At 48.0% G+C, this 20492-nt stretch overlaps 1 protein-coding gene across 3 annotated transcripts in view; it reads left to right on the top strand.

Moving 5' to 3' along the window:
- The window catches only part of ADORA2A (adenosine A2a receptor), a 33722-nt gene that overhangs the window by 3235 nt on the left and 9995 nt on the right, over positions 1 to 20492 (top strand). For 2 of the 3 annotated variants that reach the window (XR_003916184.1, XM_029963313.1), the window contains exons 1-2: positions 1461 to 1496; positions 16453 to 17307. Coding sequence is in view for 2 of the 3 variants with exons in the window: in XM_029963313.1 (XP_029819173.1) it covers positions 16958 to 17307 (350 nt within the window). In the remaining variant the exon portion in view is untranslated. Of the gene's footprint in view, positions 1 to 1460; positions 1497 to 16452; positions 17308 to 20492 lie in introns of those variants that run through there. The other variant, XM_029963314.1, reaches the window with a different exon arrangement.

The following is a 20492-nucleotide window of genomic DNA, read 5'->3' as shown; positions in this document are numbered from 1 at the left end:
GCAGTGCTCTGGCCTCCGCTCCCCTCTGTAGTTCCCAGCTGTGTGGCTGAGGCAGCCCATGTACCATCCTGCCTCCTTCCCGGCTGGATGAGAGTGCAGGGGAGGACAGCTCAGGTGCCAGGTGCTGCTGCCAGGGCTAAATTTTTAATGCTTAGATGCTTGTGGGTTTTGATCTTAGTACTGAAGGGGGTGGTGCCAGTTCTGCTATTTCTTTCCTACTGTCTTGTTATACTGAAGTAAGGTAAAGCATCATCTGTGCTTTTGCTGTTGGGAAAGGCTGGGTAAGCTGGTGCTGGGGGTCAGCATTGTGGGAATGCTTCTGGCCAAGGTGGTGTGAGCAAACCCTCTCTGGGGTGGGGAATCTTGGAAAAAAACTTGTTGCATGGCACAAGAATCCAAGATGTGGCAGACCCTGCACAGAGGGACCTGGGCTGGCTGTCACTGAGATAGATCAGTTTGTCATAGTCTGGGACCTGCTATGGGGTTGGTGGGAAGTGTGGAGTCACCCTGGTGGTTTTCCCTGTTTGCAATGCCCACCCAGTAGGAGCGTGTAGATAAATTGCATGCTAAGATGTGAAGTTGAAAAACAGAAAACTTAGACGATATCCACAAAGAGCAGCAGGATCAAATTCTTGAGAGGTTCTCTCCCTGCTTCAGAGTTGCTGTGAGATGAGTCATGGCTGTCCCCAAGTCTGTTCCTTGGAGGAGCAGGGCTGGCCGGGGACACGGCGGGCGTGTGTGCTGGTGGGATCCACAACCACCTCCCCGGTGGGAATGTGAAACTTCTGTCAGGTATTTAATACCTCTACAGAGGACTCTTAAACACTTCCAGAGCAGTATTGCACAGGGGCTCCTTTCCGGAGGTAGTAATGGCAGTTAGGCAGAGAAGAAAGTGAACTTTGTCTGTGTGTGCGCCGAGATCTGTCCCGCTGTCCCCCATAGCACTGCACTGTGCCACCACAGCCTTGTGTGGTAGAGCTGCACGCTTCGCCTCGCTGGGTGGGTTTTCCAGCCTTGAAAGAAGTAGGTGCTTAAAACAATGTAGAGAGAAAGCCCTCCTCTCTTTTCCTTTCTTCTCCTCTCCTTTCTTTCCTCCTTTCATTGTATGCAGATCAAGCCCAGTCAAAGCCCGCTTCGGTCACTCGCAGGTCCCTCACGGACGGGCGAGGACTCTTTAGTGAGTGTCCGTCTCCAGCCGCGATGCTGCTCCGGGCCGGCCGTGCTGGCGCCGAGCCCCCGCGGTGCCCCTCGCGCCGCCGCCGCCAAGGTAAAGCTGCGGGTGCCAGTAAAGAGCGGAGCCCCGGAAACGGGGGGCGGCCCGTCCCCGTCCCCGTCCCCCCGCGCGCCCCCCCGCGCCGCCGTGCCGCCCTGCAGGGGGAGCCGCGGCCCCGCGTCCTGCGGCGGGGGAGGGAGCGGAGCGGGGCGGCCGCGGGGCAGCGCCGGCACCGACACACGGCGCCCGCGGCGGCCGGAGGCGCAGCGGACCCCGAGCGCAGGTGGGTGATGCCGGCGGGGCCGCGGGGAGGCGGCGGGTTCCCCGTGTGCGCTCCCGGGCGAGAGCTGGACCCCCCCGGCCGGCGGGCTGCGGGCTCGTCCCGCTGGAGCATCCCGAGCGCGGCGGTCCCCCGGTCCCGGAGCCGCGGTGGGCGGCTCGGCTTCCCCCCGCGGCGTTTCGCGGCAGCCCCGGCCCCTGTCCTGCCCTCTCCCGCGAATTCAAAAGTGGCCGCCGGCTGCCCTCTCGGTGCTGCCGAGCCCCCTGCCCCAAGATGGGGCGATTTTGCCTTGCCACCGCTTTCTCCTGCCCCGGCTCGGGTGGCTTTTTCCCCTGTGGAGCCGGTGCTTTTCACTCAGTGCTGATTCCCAATTGTCAGTCCCTCGACACACCCCCGCGCTCCAAGATGTTTGCTCCGTGGATCTTCCCTCAAACATCAGGTGCTGGACTTTGCCTCCCTGCACCCAGTCCTCGTGCAGCTCTTCGGCTGATATTTGTGCTTAATCGTAAAATAGTGATTCCGCAGGAGCACCCTGCATCCTGTAAACTTCTCTGAAGTGTTTCCGAAGGAGGTTTCTATGCATTTTGCAGTCGCGTTAAGGGAAAAAGGGCACTGAAAAGGTGACGTTAAACCTGTGCGCAGTCTTATCCCATTCCTTGCCCCCGAAAGCCCCGACCCTGCCTTATCGCTGCCAAGCGGCTAAAGTTGGGAGCGGAGTCCCTCTGGCTGTGCCCGGGAGCTCTCAGCGTTGGTACCCAGTGAGCTGCCCGTCACAGGGGGGCCCGGGATCGCTGTGCTGGGGGGAGAGGGCAGGTGAAGGACAGCGAAACAGGCTGCAAGGTGCCGGTTGTCCCCGGAGCTGTTGGGAGGATGTGTGGAGAAGGCTTTCTGCCCTGGTACACAGGCTCTGGAGCCCTGCGGGGTGAGCTGCCCCATGGAGGTGCCGGCAGCCCATCCCGGACGGGAGCGAGAGGCAGCAGGTGCGTTCCCGCTGTGTCAGTGCTGCCGTGTGGTGCCCTCACCGGGGATGCTCCTGGGAAGAGATTTTTCTGCGCGGCCGTTTGTGTGGTCTAACAGTCGCCCAGAGGCACCACGGCTGCTTTAATGCTCTTTTATGCTCTGGTGCAGTATGAGTTTGGGGTGCCTCGAGTGCAGGGGTATTGCAGGCTTTGCTATAGCTTGAAAGTAGTAAAGGTGGTTGAGCACCCTCTTCCAAAACTGCCTGGGGCAGTGACCCGCAGAGAGACGGGAAGGGTTAACTTAAAGAGAACAACATGACTCACTTGGTAAATAGAGTAAATAGAATTGCCGTAACTATTTAAAATTATTTTCCTAAGCAGATGGCCAACTATTAGATCACTCGATCTTTGGATGTATTTGTTTTCAGGTTCCTTATCGGGCTGGTAAGTCTCAGACACGTGTAACTCAAGAACTGGAGTAATTGATAAATTCGTTCTTCTGCAGAAGCGAAACTAACAGAGAGAAGGGCCGGTGTTAGAGAGCTCCTGCTGTTAGAGAGACACCCCCACAGCGTACTGCCCAAGTGAAGTAGAAAAAGATTAGATAAAGTGACCATCAGGGATGTGGGAAATATTTGAATTGAATTAGATCTGTGGAGGAGATAGCTTATTTCGAATCTCAATAAAAAAAGTCAATATAAATGTAATTGCATATCACAAAAACCTATGGAAATGAAATCCTGTCTAATATGGCAAATGGATTAAGTTCTGAATTTACCAGGAGAGCTGTGAACCTCTGAATTTGTAGAGAAAACATGTGGGTACAAACTGCAAACATGTATGTGTGTATATAAAATAGAAATGACCTATTCTAGGGTGTGAAAAAAAAAAGGCAGCAGGTCTTTTTAATGCCGTTCACGTGGGACGTTTGTAATTTTCACACGCACATAATCTGTCTCTTCCCATATGTATTTTTATACATAAAAACCAGAATGGGCATCACCCTGTACCAAGTCAGGGGATGCTGGCCCAGTAATGATATTTTTAGCCTCAGTCCTTCTATCAGTGAGTTCAAAAGGCACTGAAGCTCTGAGCTGGAAAGCCTCCTACCAGGTCTCCCACGTTTGCATTTCTGGTTTTGCTAATATTTTAATAGGATGTTTCCATAAGGGCTGCTACTGCGTTTGGATGTAATCGACTTTGGAAAGCTATTCATCTTTCTTGTTTAATCTTCAATAATGGATTTCACGTAGAGCCATGTGGCTAAGCCCTCTTAAGAACTACTGGGGAAGGCTCAGCCCAGGAGAAGGTTTGGAGGTACTGCTTTGAATCTTCACTCTTCCTTTCAGTCCTGTCTCTCAGTAGGGTCGAGTCCCCCTTTGGTCTTGAGCCTGGATGCTTTTCCATCTTGTGTGGAGGGAAAACCTCCCCCTTTACCACTTCCTTTCTGCCTGTCTGACTGACTGATGGCTGCATGATTTCTTGTCTATACAGGATGTTTAAGGTTTCACAGATTTTCCACCATTTTCACTGTGCTTCAGCTCTTTGCTTTCGTTTGACATTTCCACCCACACGAGAGGGGACAAGGTAAAATGTGGCAAAGCTCTCTGAGTTCTGCTCAGCTGTGACTGAAGTTTTTTCCATATGAAAGCTGGTGTCATCATCTCTGCTCATGTCCTGCAAAGTTTGTTCTTATCTTCAGTTTGAACAGCTTTCAGGTCTTTTTGTTCAGTGTCTCATTTGATCTGGATGGTGACTAACTTTCAAAGCTGTTCTTTATTGTGTGATTTTCATCTGAAAATGGAGGTGGGCTGTTAAACCTTTATATTTTTTGTTGGATTCTGAAGTAAAAGCCAGGAAAGAGATCTTGAGTTATGTGTCAAGGAATCAGGCAGGATTCTCACAAGTCAATGGAGGATTACTCCCTTGCATTGGGTATTTAGGGCCAGAAGGCTTGGTTGCTTCATGGATCACCTTCAGGTTTTGCATCAATGCACCTGAACAGCCTTGGCAAAGCTACTTGAACACAACAACACCAGTTCCTTGCCTCTCTGCTCACTTTAAAAATGCAGAGAAAGCTGCCTACTTAATGAGATGCTTTTGTAGCTGAATATTGAGGGTTGGTCTGTTAGGAAGTAAAGAACTGGCAGCATTCTGCCTTGGGAGGGTGGGAGGGTCTGGGCAGATACACAGGTGATTTAACCTCTGAAGGCTTCAGTTCCCTCTTAGAGTCAGAAGATGCCTCTCCCATTACAAAGGTTGCATCTGTATCAGGAATAATTACTGGTTGTATTCCACTTTTTCTCTCTGCAGTAAATCTCTGTAGATCAGAATGGACAGATGGCACATACAATTCTAAATTATGGAAAATATCCTTGGGAGGCACTTCGAGGTCATCTGATCCAGGCCTCTGCCCAAAGGCAGGATCAGCCCTGCTTTTGCCATTCCTGACCTCTCTTTCTCCATCCTGCTCCTAAAGACCTGCTGTGGAGGTTCCCTACGTTCCTGGTGAGCAGGACACACCCTGATGCCCAGCTTAAACCTCCTTTGCTCTCACTCATTCCTCATCTTGACCACAGTGGGCGACCCACAGATGATCCACAAAGAGTATTTCCGAGTGCTTCAGCAAGTGCAGGTGTTTGGTAAATGTGAGTGAGTGAAGGTAGGATCTCTTTTACTCCGCAGTCTGTGTTCTGCAAGGAGCAAATCATCCAAAACCTGGCTACCTCGTGCCTGGTGTGGCTGGAGAGCTGCAGTGGCATGGGAGGGATGGGGTAGGTAGGCTGTGCCACAGCTGCATGTGGAGATGCAGTTGCAAAGTTAGGATCAAGTTGTTCTGGAGAAAGGATGCTTTTCATCTTTGGGCCTGTTGGTAGCATAAAATACAACGTACTTCATGTACAGGGCATGCAAATGCCATTGCAGAAGATATGCAAAAGCAGTCCTGGAGCCTCCTTGCCCCACAAAGCAGCAATAAATCTAGTGTCAGGAAGGCCACGCTTGAAATTTTACTTATATTTTGGGGCTCTTGCTGATGTGGTTTTGATTTTTATTTTGTTTTTTATTTTTTGAAAATTTTCACATTTCAAGCCCAAAGAAGTAATTTGTTACCACTACAAATGCAGCTGTGCAAGGCAGGATTTGAAAAGAAATGACAGCTACAAGACAAATTGTATTTATCTTAGATGGTAAGTCAGGGGTTGCATGCAGTAGGTTTATCACTATCTGACAGGTAACAAGATAAACTCCAGGTGTTACATAGGGATGTGGAAAAACCTGAAACAGGAATAAAGATACTTTACAAAGCATTTTTAGGGAGCATTTGCAAACAATGCATCTGAGACAATGGAGAAGTTAGTGGGGAGGGAAACTTCTTGCAGGGATGGTTTGAGCCAGGAACAGGGGGAGGGAAAGGCATATACAGAGGATGAGGGAATCTTCCTGTCCCTCTCTGATACAGGGAGAGGAAAGGGGGGTTTCCTTAAGCTTTGGAGACGTGACAGATGACATGCTGGGCTCCTGTCTGTATGCTGATTAGAAGTTGTGATTGCACTGGTTCCAGGAGGGAAGGCACTCAGGCATTCTCGTCCTTGCAGATTGGGACTGTTTTATCTGCATCCCCTGGCATTCCCTGGCTCCCTATGCCCTGGCATTCCCTGGCTCCCTATGCCCTGGCATTCCCTGGCTCCCTATGCCCTGACATTCCCTGGCTCCCTATCCCCTGGCATTCCCTGGCTCCCTATCCCCTGGTATTCCCTGTCCCCTGGCATTCCCTGGCTCCCTATCCCCTGGCATTCCCTGGCTCCCTATCCCCTGCCATTCCCTGGCTCCCTATCCCCTGCCATTCCCTGGCTCCCTATCCCCTGGCATTCCCTGGCTCCCTATCCCCTGTGTTTGTCCCAGGTGACACTTGCAGTGACAGTCCTGGCCCCTTGTTCAGCAGCTCTCCAAGACCTGAGTCTCCTCCATTTTTCTCCTGGTTTTGCTTTGTTGGAGATACATTGCTTTGAGTTTGTGTTCTCCTTTTGCTTCTTGTCTTCCCTTTTTTCCCCTCCTTTTTTTTTTCTTACTAGGGCAGCAGAATTGTCTCTGCTCTCTTTGCCTGCTCTGTAATGTTGCTCTGTTACCCAAATCTCCCTTTGTGTACTGGGAAAGTCCTCTGCAAACTGACCTATCATTTTGGTTATTGAGTTTTCCCCAGAATAGGATTGTCAGGTCCTAGTATGAATCACTTGTTGAAGTTAAGGAGTTAAAGGAAGTGGGCTGTTAAATACCATGTTCTGTGGTGGTAACAGCTTTGGTTTCAGTATGAGATCCAAATATTTGGGCACAGACTGGGATTTTCCATAGGAAACATTCCCCAGGATAAAAGACAGCTAAGAGGTATGTGGCTTTTTAATAAGATCTTCAGAAGAGAGGCACGTGATTGAAATTGGTTTGAATAATTAGAGTTTCCACAGACGTCCGATCCACAGATCAGTGCCCAGGTTCAATGGGACCATGGAAAATCACATCACACTGACCTGGGCTGGCACCAGCACCAGTACAGCTCCTGGAGCATCTCTGGGGAAGCATGCTGACTTTTAAAAATGTTCTGCAGCCTGGATTTTGGCAAAAAATGACATGTGCTAATGGCTACCTAGTCAGGGAGAGTCTGGAACTATTTCTGACAGTCCCAAAAATCAGGCCTCTGTAGCTGAACCTGTTAAAACTGAGGCATCTAACTTTGTCAAACACCTAAAAAACATTAGTGTTTTCATTTATGTCAGCCTGGGTCTTGTGAAATGTTGATCCAAACTCTGCTTGACCATTTTGATTCATTTAGGGCTATAACATGGGTAGGCATAGAGGATTCTGGGGATTTGATGGAGTTATGTGATTCTTTTTTTTTGATACAGTTGAATGGTGCCAGCTCTTGCAGGATATAGAAAGGTAAGAAGGTGTATTCATGGGCTGAAGACTGGAAAGAGGATTCATTGACAGTTTTTTTTAACTTTCTTACATCATTCCTAAAGGGGAATCTTCCCCCACATAGCCACAGTACAGCCCAGCTGTATAATCACAGCAGAAAAGAGGTGGACATGGTCCACTTGGGAGAAACTGTTCTGGGCATCTCCCTGGGATCCATCTCTGCTTGACTAACATCTTTTGAGTTTGGAGTCAAATGCCACGGTCCCTAAGGAATTTGTCTTGGGAGTCTGTTTTGGCTTATCCTTGTTTGGCAAGGTGTGAGGATCGTGGTTGTCATGCATTTGAGAAATGACTGCAGGTTTCTTTACAGCTGGAGCTTTTTTTTATGTCTTGTTGTGCAGAAACTGTAAAATATCTGAAGTTTTCATAGGACAGAAGGGCCACTTCCCGAGGGTAGTGGAGGTGTCTCTGCTGGCAAGTCCAGTAAAATGTTTTCTGAAGTGATCTATGAATGGCTCCTGGTTCTCCAGTGTGGTGGTTTGATGTAGGAGAGACACCAGTGATGAGGAATGTCATTCCCTCAGCAGTTGCAGCAGGAGCAGGAAGCAGGGAGAGGTACCAGGCTGTCACTGTAGCGGATGTGCTCTTACCACAGCACAAGGACTTAGGAAATGAAGAAAGACTTCAAGTCCTCAGAGCACCAGCTAAACACTGAGGCTCTGGGATCACTAAGCAGTGACATTGGAGAGTTCTTAATAAATTGGATTATAATCATAGACTTAGGGGCAAAAAAGAAGTCCCTTTGAGTACCTCTGAAAAGGCTTGTGTTGGTGTGGCTTCTTGTGATAGTGAAAGTGCAAGTCACCTCCCAAGAGTGACAGCAGTGTGGTGCAAGCTATGGCAAAGAGAAGAGGGAGTGACAAAGGAAGGGCATGTGGCCTCAAGGCATCATCAGAGCATCAACTCCTCCTTATCCACAGAGGGTGGCAGAGTCCTAAAAATGTCTTAAATAGTTTTGAGACTGAGACAGAAACACTAATAGAATGCTGAGGCGTGACACTGAGCAAATAAACGTGAGCAGGTCAGGATAAGTATCCGAAAAAATGGAAACAAACTAAGGAGGTGGAAGATTTGTTATTGTGGCTTTTGCCTGCTTTTGGGAGAGCAAACACCCCACCAGCATTGTCACTGTCTAAATCCTTTTTCACTGGCAGCTGATTGATGAACATATGAAGTGAGTTGAGTAAAAGGTGCTGGTGCCCAGCCTGGGGGGTGCAAAAGGGGCCAGGGCACCCCGTGGGACATGGGAGGACACGGGGCTCTTGTGCTGGCTGAAAAAATCAGCCTGTTCTACAAGGCACAGGGAGCACAGGGCCAATCTCTGTGTCTGAGCCAGCCCTACAGAGCAAACAGCAGTCACTGGGCAGAGAGGGGCAGAGGGTTGGGGAGCACTGGGGTGTTTGGGTGGGCTCTGCGGGACGGGCTCTGTGGAGCTTGGGCTGAGCTGTGTCACTGCTTAAACTGATCAAAGAAGGCAGCACATCAGGGAGGAAGGATGAGATGAGCTGTGTTAGCAACCCAATGGAGGCCTGACTGGTGCCTGTGGGTGGGGTGAGTCAAACTGCTTGGGTGGTAACAGGAGCTTCTCGGTGGGTCCTCAGGAACAACCCCTGCTCAGAGGGGTCAGTGGGTGAGCCCTGGGTGAGCTAATGCAGTGAGAAAGCTTTGCTTTGGCTCAGATGCAGGTAGAATTCACTCATTTTCTATTCAAGTTGTACAGTGCCTTCATCAGGATAGGGAAGGACAGCTTGGGAATCATTTTAAGTTACACACAGAGAGATGGAAAGAGTTACGTTCCTTCTGCTGCAGGATGTTGGCTGGCCTGGTACAGCAGCTCTCCCTGCACTGGGGAGAGTTTTTGTTCCACCATCAGAGTTCATGCAAACACTACTGCAGAAGGACAGTGCATGAGAGAGGGAGCAGGGATCACAGGGCCTGGTGGAGATAAACCTGTAATTAGAGAAGGCAAATAGGGTTTGGGAACAACTGGACAAAAACGCAGGAAAATGAACAGATGAACCCAATTCTCAACTGCCCTCCTGGAAACTTCACATAGAAATGAGAGGCAAAGTCACATCTGGAGAGAAGTCTACTCAATTATTTTAAAACAGACCAGAATGGATGCATTAGCAATACCATAAATATTTTCAGAGTAAACTCTTCCCTTGCCTGTAATTCCTCAGTCACCTCTTCTTGATATTCTGTTTCCTCATTTCTCTTATTTTGTTCTTGAAGGAAATGCTCCTTATGTATGAACACAGCTGGCTTTAGTAGGGCTATGGGGAGGCAAAGTTTGCTTTGAGTTCTTCCCTCACACAGGAAAGGAAAACTGGCTCCTTGGAGACATTGTGGATGATATTGGCAGTAATAACTTGTTGCTGGCCATTGTACATGGTTTTAATTATGCTTTTTTCACTTATCTGTCTTATGAAAACTTATCCAAATGCTTGATTTATTTTTTTTTTTATTTTTTACAAATGCCACCATAGGTAAATCAACATCAGCAACCCTGAATAAAAAATAGTTTGCTCAAAAATCCAACATGTTTCGGTGCCTTTTGGCAATATATCATGTTGCCTGCTGCCCACTGAGACTTTAGTGAGCACAGGGGAGTGTTTTCCCTTCTGTTTGTTGGTTTGATCTGGCTTATTTAACTGCTGGTCATTCAGCCTTACTTAGTTGTGCCCCCCCTGGCTTTTTGTGACCATTAGAATGGGAATAATTACTGTGAGGTTTTTGTTGCTTTTAAACATTTATAACATCCACTTAGGAAAAAAATGGTCAAATGCATTCTGTTCTGGTCTTCCGCTACTGCAATAAAAATTAATCTACTTCTAGCACTTGGAGGGCAGGAGGCAAAGCTGCAATATTGGTTTTGGATTAGCCATCCCTATCAGCCAGCCCATCTATTTATGACCATTGCTTGTTGTCCAGTGGGGTTTTGCTTTTGGGGCATTTTTTATTTTTTTCATTTTTTTTTTATGGGGCATAAAGAGGAGGAGAAGAGAGACACAGGACAAGCCTGCAGGGTGTGATTTTGGTACTGTTTTTGTTGCTGTCACTGGTGCAGCAGTGAGGGTGTTTCTGGTAATACCCCAGTCAGTGAAGATTTTACTCCCAAATTCACAACGTGTGTTCCTGCTGGGAGTGCAGCCTCCTTTTTTAGCCTGAATTGCATCAGGAATGGAAATGTAAAGCAGAATTGTTGCCCCTCTTCCCCATTTCTGAGCTGACAGATGAAGATCAGGGACAGTGCAGATCTCTGAAGAGCCATTCCTTCTGCCTTTCACAAGTACATGGAAGGGAGCTGTAAGTCTTGGAGAGCTGTTATTTTCCTGTAAGATGAGATGACACCAAGTTTAGCAGAGCTGAAGCCCTCACTGTACTCAGTATTTCAGGAGAATTTGAAAGGCCAATCCAGAAAGCTTGTTACCCCACTGTAGGGTTTACACTGGAGGAAGACTTCAAGTGGAGACAAGCTCTGTGCCTGTCCAAAAATCCTTGGCCCTGCACTTCTGTAGTCAGAGCATCAGTGGCTCAGGTGATATTTTGCATAAAGTCTGGCACAGTCCTCTGGAAGGGTCAGACTGCCATGCAGAGCCCCTTGATAGAACAGGGATTTCCACACATCCCTGTGTTCTGCACTTGGATGGGTGTCCACACAGGCAGGTGTGGAAGGGCACTGGGCATCTGTAATTCCAGGGAAGGCTGAGGGAAAGTGCAAGTGCTCCAGGTACCTGAAAACCAAGACCATGGTGTGCTGATAATTTTGCCTGCTTTGTTTCACTTGTATCCTTTGTTAACAAAGAGCAGTCTAGAGGGAAATAGTCTATTATTAATATTTAATTTCCTCCTATTACTGTAAGCAGATGACCTAAAAGATCATTTAGCCAGCAGCCAATAATAAAGCAAATAGGGGAATCAGAAAATGTATGTCTTGGTTAGATGGGTGATGCCTCCTTCCTCCTCTTTCCTGCCCCACCCAGCCACAACTCCCTTGAAAGGGAGGCAGGGCTGTGAGGTGCTCTCTGACAGCTCCAAGCACTCGGGCTGTGTGTGAGCAGTCAGGGGCACAGAGAAGCTGCTCTACCTGAAATATTCATAAAAATACCAAACTTCAGAAAGGAAACCCTTGAGCAACACAGAGAAGTGCTCCTGCTGCCTTCCCTGGGGTTCTCCCCAAAGGACACCTGTTTTCATTGTTTTACAGCCCCAGTTGTTTTGCAAATTTGTGTACTGCCTGTGAGCACATGGGCTCATTTATTGTGACTTGGTCCTCTGAAGTGATGGGGGGAGAGGAGATTTCTTGGAGTCTCTGATTTAAAAGATAGGGAGATTCTCTTTGAGCTGAAGGGGTTTCAAAGAGAGGATAAAAACTGACAAGCATCTCCCCCTCCAGGCTTTGAAAAGTAGGAAACAAATGATTTAGCCCGCACCAATTTCTCTGCTTACCAGCCATGTGTGAATTCAAGGATTTTCCCTGAGGGAGTTAGGTAATCTGCATGTGGCTGGTACCTGGGAAGGGTCATGTTGTCAAAAGGAGATGCTAGATTGTGATCTGTGGAATGAGCCTTGATGAACATACCCCATGGCCCCCGTGAGCTGCCTCTTACCCCATCCTAGGGCAGACAAAGAAACCGATTCCCTCTGGAGCCCATGGAAGCTGCAGCCTGTCACCTACGTGCCCACAGGCAGCCCTGGGTGCCCTAAGGGCTGCTGATGGTCTGGAGATTTTGCTAATACGAGAGTAGCTGTCAAACTGAAGTGTCACAGACACTGTCAGCCTGGCATGGGTGCAGAGGGTGAGTCTGCTCTGCACCAGCGTGACAGAGTGGGGGTGTCCAAAAGCAGGACAAACTCAGGCTAGAGGGGCCAAGAGCTTGCTTGAGGTGGGTGATTTGAATCAAGCAGTGGCCACAGGCTCAACTTGATGATTTTGGCACTCAGGAGATAAAAGGGGCAACATCTTAGTCCAAAGCCAACTGGAGATGCCAAACAAAAGCTTGCTTAGGCTCTGGTGGTGAATTGCTTCATGGGAACGTGCTGTTCAGATGCTTTATTGAATTTTCAAGGAGCAGTTTTTCATTGGGGGGTGAAATATGAGAGAGAACAGAGTGTTCCAAGTCACTAAAAATGAACAGAGCACCAGCTTTACAGGTTTGTGAATGACAAAAAAGGTTTATTTAATAATGGGGAAAAGGCCGGAACATAGCCCAGGGTATCAAGAAGGAATTAACAAAATAAAACACAGGCTTAGGAAGAAATACGAATTGTAGCTGTCCAGCCTGTTGGGTGATACAGGTTATTTTCCCTAAGTTTCAACAAGCTTGCCATTGCTGTTCCCTCAAGGGCCTAGATGTTAAATAGACACTTCCCCAGTGAGTAAAGCAGATTGTTAATTAATTTTGTCTTGTTAGACCTGGTTGCTGAGCCTTTGGGTCTTGCATGAGGTAGACAATTCTACAATAAATTTTGTATTCCCTCTGGATATGTGTCATCTTCTCTAGGTGGTCTGGATTTCATTTTGTCCCAGTACAGTGGATTTCTAGCTGTATAAGCAGAGAGGCTGAGCCTGTTCTTGTTTTAAAGCAAGTTGCAAATACTTCTGGAACTGAGATCTGTTATCATGTCAGGTGAACGCTGCAGAGGGTGACACTGTGAGAGGGGAACGAGGTGGGGAGGGCGAGTTCAGGCTGAACGTGAAACCTCCCGGGCTGTGGCACGTTCTGTCAGCAGCAGGTGAGGCCCCTGATGTGCTGGGGTTGTGTGGCCAGTAATTGGTTTTTCTAATGGCAGTGGCTACTCAGAAGCAGCAGAGCTGAAGCAGACACAAAATGTTGTTTTGTTGTGGCTGGGACACCTGCTCAGCCCCGGTTGTTTCTCTCCTGAGATGTGCTGGCTCTGCAGAACTCTGTGTTTTCCGGCCCATCTGAGAGCAGAGGGTGGAAGGACATGTTGTCCTCTTCTGGACATAACATTCCGATTGCTTTGGAATAAATGACTAGGGCTTGGGATGAAGAATCAAGCCACTGTTTGTGAAGGGGGATGGGAACCAAGGGACTAAGCAAATTCAGAGATAAAAAATTAAAATTTAACATCAGACCATGAAACAAACAGTTGAAGCAGAAGGTTAAAAGCTCTGTTGTGTCAGAAAACAGTGTGTGATGTGGTCATTAAACTTCAGATTCCAGCATCATGCTTTTTCAGGGTGCATGCAGAGCTGTAGGCAATTCCAGCTGTCTTTGTGCTGAGCAATCAGTATGTGTGGAACCTCCACAGTGTAGGTTTGTAACTTCCCTCTGTGTCCTGTTGGAAAATGAATTTGAGATGAGCCATCGACAGAGTCAGATTAAACAAAATGGGATTAATATGGATTCATAATCCTAATAAAGGAAGCTCTCAAATGGGGAGGAATATCCCAGTAATTTTGCTTGGATCCTCTTCACTGAGGTGTATGTGCTGTGAATACGAGGGGCAAGAGCAACATAGCAGGACCTTATTTAAATCCTCTCAGCATCAGGATTAACCGTGCCCAGTTCTCAGGCCACCTCCTTTCAAACAGGCTCCTTCAGCTCTGCCTCCATCTCAGAGGAGCTGGTGGGGGGAGCTGTAGTGGCTTTATTTTCCATAGCAGCAGTTTTGGCCCACGTATGTCACAGTAATTTGTTAAATTTTTCTAAACTTGTCCTGACGCTGGAGTTTGGTTGTGAGCTTGACCTGCATGGAAACGTGTGAGCACATTGGGGAGTGGAGAGGCTGGGGTGTTACCCTGTCCCCATCCCTGCTGCTGTGATGCTGAGGGTCACAGGAGCTTGCTCCCACTTCAGAGCCTTCAGGCACAGCCTCTGACAGGGACACACACACCTTCCTCTTAGAGGCATGTTTTGCCCACTGCTTCCCTTGTTTGGTTGGGTTTTTTTCTCACACCAGCTCTTTCCTGTCTTTCTTCCCCCATTTCTTGCTCCCACACATGCACAAAGCGTTGTTTATTTCTCATCCTGCCTCTTCTGTTTTTTTCTCCCTCCAGACCTTCTTTATTTCTATCTTATATTAATTCTAATCCCTTTCCCTGGAAGTTGGGCTGAGGGGAGAGGTTTCAATATCGCTGCTTTGAAACAAACCTGTTGGGATTTGTAATGGACAATCAGATGCTTGCAGAGTGATGTAAGGGCATATCACTGACATCCCTGAAATTCAAGGAAGTAGAAGCAAATCTTTAGGAAGTCAGTGGAAAATAGGAGTTTTTGCTGTAAAGAGATGGACAATATAGAGGCTTCTGCGGGTTTTTCTTCTTTAGAAAAGATTAAATGGATGATCTTTATCTTCCTCTTAACAGCTAGATCACACAATAATCTCTTCTGTTGATTTCTTCCACTCAAACCAAACAAAACACAAAAACAAGATTGCTGGAGGTGGAGAAAAGCAAGGTTTTTGAAGCACGTCCAAACCACCAGAATCATTCACTTTCCTTTCAAATGCAGCATTAGCGATAGAGCTCTAAATCAATGAAAGGTCTAAAATTAGATTATATTCCTGAGATCAGATGTGAATCACAAGTTAATCATATTTTCTTTTATTATCACTGTCTTTACCCTTTTATTTTATCCTGAGAAATTAGGTTTCTGACTTGAAAACAGAGTGAACTGTGAAGGCATCAAGCCCTGCTGGATGAAACCAAGCCAGATCACCTGTGGATGGTCTCAAAAATCTTGTGTTTTGGAGGTTCATGTTGCATCCAAAACTGAGCTCTGGTGATTTATCAGTTAGTGCTGTGAATTGAATCTCTCTCTCCAAGCCCTCTGATGTTTCAAGTAGCTGTTTCTTAAATTAATGAGAAAATATCACTGCTTAAGCTTGCTAAATAAGGTTTACAACCCACTCTGCAAGTGACAGGCGAGGACAGCAAGCAATTATCTCTTGACTGTGGCACAAAGCTCATGGAACTGTATTCTCCACTGCTGTATTTTTAGCTGAGACTGGTGAAATGCACCCATACCTGAAGCAGAGGTACGAGGTGACCTGTGAGATCGGTGTGAGGGGGGTGAGCGCGCAGGCCACGTGTATCTGCCTGGGTCCGTGTTCCCTTGCAAGCAGCACCAACTTTAGCCCCGGGTTTGTGTGCATGACACTGCAGGAACTCGACTGTATCCCTGAGAGATGGCGTTGGCATCGTGCCTGTGTGTGTTTCTGGGAGAGGGGTATTTTTGTGGGCTGTGGGTGAAGAGCGATGGTGACCCACATGATGTGTGGGTGCCACAAACGCCACGGACAGTGCAGGTGTAATGAATAAATGGTTTGCCTATAGGATACAGGTTCACATGAACAAAAATGCTGGTGTTGCAGGAGGGGAGCCTGCAGAGACCCTTGCAAAGAGTGTTCATGGTCTGAGGGAATGTCCTCAAAGATGTCACTGACAAACCTCCAGCTTTTCTCCCTGCCATGGATCACGTTCCAGTGTCTGTGCACGGGAAGTCAAGGCTGGGTCTGGCCACAAAGGGGTGACCACACATGCCAGCAGCACAACCCCCCTCTAATGAGGGTTCCTGTCACTGCAGAGCAGCGTTTTGGTGCAGCTCACTCTTGGGGCAAAGCACATGATGGCTCCAGTGTGGTGTTTGCAATCGGAGGGAGACAGGTGTATGTGAGAGGGCTCCTCCACCTTTCCTCTCTGCAGCCTCAGCACTTGCCAAGGCATAATTAGTGGGGCTCTCGTGTTTCAGGGCAGGCTATTGAGCAGCTGCTGAAGTGCCAGCTCAGTTGGTAGCCTCGAAAACAAAACGTCCCTTGTTTCTCATCACCACTGTGAAATGCTGCCTTCCTGAACTTGGGTTTGGCCCTGCAGCTTTCAGGATAGACAAAATGTGAGAATTTTGCCAATGATGTATTCTTCTAGGTCTGTTTAATATCCGTTATCAATTTACTGTGCCACTTTAATGAGATTTTGCTTTCTCCATCTCCTCCATAGAGCTGATTACTTAGTGTGTGTGGCTGGTGTTGATTTTCTGTGTGTTGTTTTTTTTTTTTTAAAGGAAACTACAAGTGAAGAAGTTCAATGTTTTCTTCAGCTGAAGAGAATATTTCTCAAGTCCTAGTAGGAAAAGGTGAAAAAGAGAAGCAGAGGATGTTGCTAGTAGGTATGAAGCCATGACTAGCAGTGTGATTGTCAACAGGAAGCAAAGCATCGCAGCTGATGTGACGCTGCAGTACAGCACTCTTGCTGTGTCGTGTTCCCTGCTGGACTCTGTGGCCTGGGGAGCTGTGTCTCTCCCATCCGTTCGTCTGCTGGAGTTTGAATTGTTCTGCATCTGGTTAATCCACTTTGCTGGAGCTGGCAAGCCCTGGGCTCTTTTCCTGGACACCTGGTACTGTAAAGCCCTCGGAGAGCTCTGGGGAGGGCAGCGTGTGTGTGAGCAGCCTGCAGGGCTGGCAGTGAGACCCCCGGCAGCTTCGCGGTGTCCTGGCTGTTCAGTGCTCTGCAGATATGAACGCTGAGCTGTCCCGGCCCCTGCTCACACCGGCCTGGCTGTGCTCACCATGCTAGTACATGGGCAGGACGACTTCCTCTCAGACATCGCTTACATCATCCTGGAGCTCATCATCGCCGTGCTGGCCATCCTGGGCAACATCCTGGTCTGCTGGGCCGTCTACCTGAACAGCAACCTGCAGAACGTCACCAACTATTTCGTGGTGTCCCTGGCTGCTGCTGACATTGCCGTGGGCGTGCTGGCGATCCCCTTCGCCATCACCATCAGCACCGGCTTCTGTGCCTTCTTCTATGGCTGCCTCTTCATCGCCTGCTTCGTCCTGGTCTTGACTCAGAGTTCCATCTTCAGCCTCCTTGCTATCGCCATCGACAGAATCATTGCCATCCGGATACCCCTCAGGTAAGAGTGGGCTGGGCTGGGGGGCCAGGGGGTGGGAGTGGTGAGGGCTGAACATCCCTAAGAGCAACAGACCTGGAGATGAGTCAAGGAAGGAAAAGTTAAATGAGGATCAGAACTTTTTCTCTGTATTTTGAAAAAAAACCTTTTCTAGGTCTTAAAGGCTGCCTTAGCTGCTGAATTTTCTGGTCACTTCGTTTTCCAGTTCTTCTTTGTCCTCATATGGTGCATGTCCATGGCATTGCAGCGCTGCCTGGGAGCTGCCATTCCATAGTTAGACAGGATCCTGCAGTAGCATCACTAACCTGTGTGCCCTGAGCTGCAGAAAGATTGCTGGAGGAAGGGCGAGCCAAAGCAAGAGATGGTGGAGGGCAGAAAGGGAGGTGAGGTCAGGGCTTGTCTCCTTCCCTGTGGGGAGAATGGGGAGCTCTGCCTGCAGCTGTAGCAGCAGGGCTGGGGGAGCGTGGATGGAGTTTCTCACAGGGTTCATTAAATGTGAAGGGAGAGGAAGCAGCAGGTGATGAAGAAATGGGCCTTAGGAAGATTCAGAGCAGCTTAGGCACTGCCTCTGGAAGCAAAGGATATACTAGGTCAAGGCAGAGGCTTCTCCCAGCCCAGACCTGTAGGTGGTTATTCTGTGGTCTCTGGAGTTTAAAGGAAGAAAAGGATGTTTCCATATCAGACCATGAAAGCTGACTATGACTGGCTGGTATTGGTGTGCAACCAGGGAGGCTGACCTGGGACAAGGGGAAGTTTTGCCACACCCACAGGGGCTGCTCCTCAGTTCAGTTTTCTAGGAGCAGGTTGTTGTGGTGGGCTGTGTCTGGCCGTGGGTGTGAAGCAGCTTTGCATTTCTGTGACAATGATTTCGAGTCATTCACTGAGCTCAAGAGATGGAAAGGAAGCCCCTGGAGAGGCTGGTGCAGGAGAAGTGTAGGAGTCTCCTTCCTTCCTGTCTTGTCTTGGGAGGATGCAGCACACTCTCAGGAATGGAGAGACTGCCTTCCTCTCCCGAGTAAGAAATGCAGCTGCAAAAATGGAACAAATCTCTGATTTTTGTGCTCTCGAGGTTGAGTTTTTGCACATCCTCACTCCTCTTGAGCTTAAATCACTTGTGTTGATCTGTGCAATTTAGTTTTGTCTCTTCTCAATACTTTGGTCACGCAGCACTTATGTCAATTAACACAAACCTCCCATTCAAAACCAGACTGGGAGCCCTGGAGCTGTGGAGATTGCCTTTCCAGGTGGGCCAGTGCAGCAAAGTCTTTCCTGAAGCCTTTTCTCAGCAAGTTTGTGCTGCTGTAACGTTACCTTTAATTGCTGGTTTCCAAACCCCATTAGTCACACCTGTTACAGCCTCTAGTTTTGATGTGGTTATAAGGCATATCTATTCAACTTCACTGTGGAGAAAACTGTTGATATTAGTTACCTGCAAATTGGATTGTGTCCACTTTTCTACTGTTCTACTAGATACTGAATAGATATTCAGTTTATAAACCAAAATAATAGTAAATGGTGCAAGGAAACATGTAGAGTCGCCCTTGGGAGCTGCCTCTGAAATGATTTTGGGAAGGGCTGATGTCTTGAATTCATCTCTCATGAGCTGGCTTCGAGGACTCTTGGTGACAGTTTAAGCACTCTTATTGTAGAGGATGACTTGCCAGGAAAAGGATTTTAAAAATCTGGATTTCTGCCCATTTTTTTGGGCTATCACTGTAACTATATTGTCTTGAAAATGTAATTTCCTGGAACAGCCAAGGTAAAGAGTCTTTTAGAAAAACCAGACTTCATCAGTGCTGGGCATGATACTGGTTTCACTATCTTGTTTTTGAAAAAACAGAGCACTCCCTCTTCTGCCCCAGGAACAGAGGGGTTGATTGAATGCAGAAACCCACAGGTAAATCCATGGTTTCCTCTGCTGGTTTGTCCAGGAGTAATGAACTTGTCAATTCTGTTTCCCCTTAAGAATTTATGGATGAATAAACATTAGATTTATAGCCTCACCCATGCTGAGAAAGTGAAAGCTGATTGTGTGAAGAGGGAAATGTGATATGATTCAGGCTGCTCACATCCTCTTTTTTTTTTTCTTTTTCTAATATCTGTTTGCCTCAAAAACGTGTCAAACAATTTGAAGGAAAATTCTTCCACTAAAGGTGTGTTGTTTTCACCCCATCCTTTAGCAGCTGGTAAAGCCCCCTCTCCTCCTCAGAGGATGTGAAAGATAACACCAGGTTTTCCTAATATTCATTAGATGAATGCTCTTCAGTAACTCAGACTTCCTTCACTCTCATGAAACCAAAAAGGGCCAAACCTATATTTTCTTTTTAACTATTTCATGTCTGATTTGTCCTAATGAAGGTAACCAAATATGTGGATGTGTATTCCCACACAAATAAACTGCCAGTATTAAGGAGGCAGCAAAGTGGGATTTCTGATGCTGCTTGGTCTTGTATCCCTCAGTACATAATTAGAGTTACCTTTGAAATTATTTTTCTGTGGAGAAAAGACCCTCTTTCAAAATATTGCAGTGAGGGAAGACATCTATAGGTGAAATTTAAAAACAGATAAAAACTAACTTGTGAACGTTTTATGGGTTCTGCCTTTCAAGTGATTAAAACACGGTGTAGAATTTGGTAAACTCTCCAAAAGTTCTCAAGCACTTTGCTGAATTCTGCCAGGCTTTATACAAATGTAACACTCTGCAAGTGGCAGCAAAGCGCTCCCATGGCAGGGAGTCCGAGCCATTGTTCGCCCTGGGATAAAATCCCAGCCGTGTCTCTCACGCGGCAGGTACCTGAAAACCTGCACTGGCGGATGTCGAAACCCCGGGGGCTCCAAACAAAACTGGCCGCGGGTCTGAGCCCAGGGTGAAGCCCCGGGCCGAGAACAATCGCTGCTTTCCAGGCTCGGCGGTGCCAGCAAACGCTCCGCGGGCACCGTGCCCAGCCCCGTGCTCCTGTGCCGGCACCGGAGCAAAGATCCTCCCCGGGGAAGGGCAGGTGCTTCGGATGCGCTGGGAGGAGAGGGGGGAACTTTCCTTCCTGCAGCCAAACGGAAAAGTTTTCTCAGGTTACTGAGGTTTCTGCTTGCTCTGTGAGCTGGATTCAGGCATGGAACACGCAGGTCATCCAGTGCCAACTGCAGTAACGTGCTGGAGCACAGGCCTTTTCCTCTGCTGGACCTTTGTG

The sequence above is a fragment of the Manacus vitellinus genome, unplaced genomic scaffold, assembly GCF_001715985.3.
Source record: "Manacus vitellinus isolate BGI_N305 unplaced genomic scaffold, ASM171598v3 scaffold_58_pilon, whole genome shotgun sequence".
Classification (NCBI taxonomy): domain Eukaryota; kingdom Metazoa; phylum Chordata; class Aves; order Passeriformes; family Pipridae; genus Manacus; species Manacus vitellinus.
Note: the sequence above shows the minus strand (reverse complement) of the source record. Positions and strands in the feature narration are given on the sequence as shown.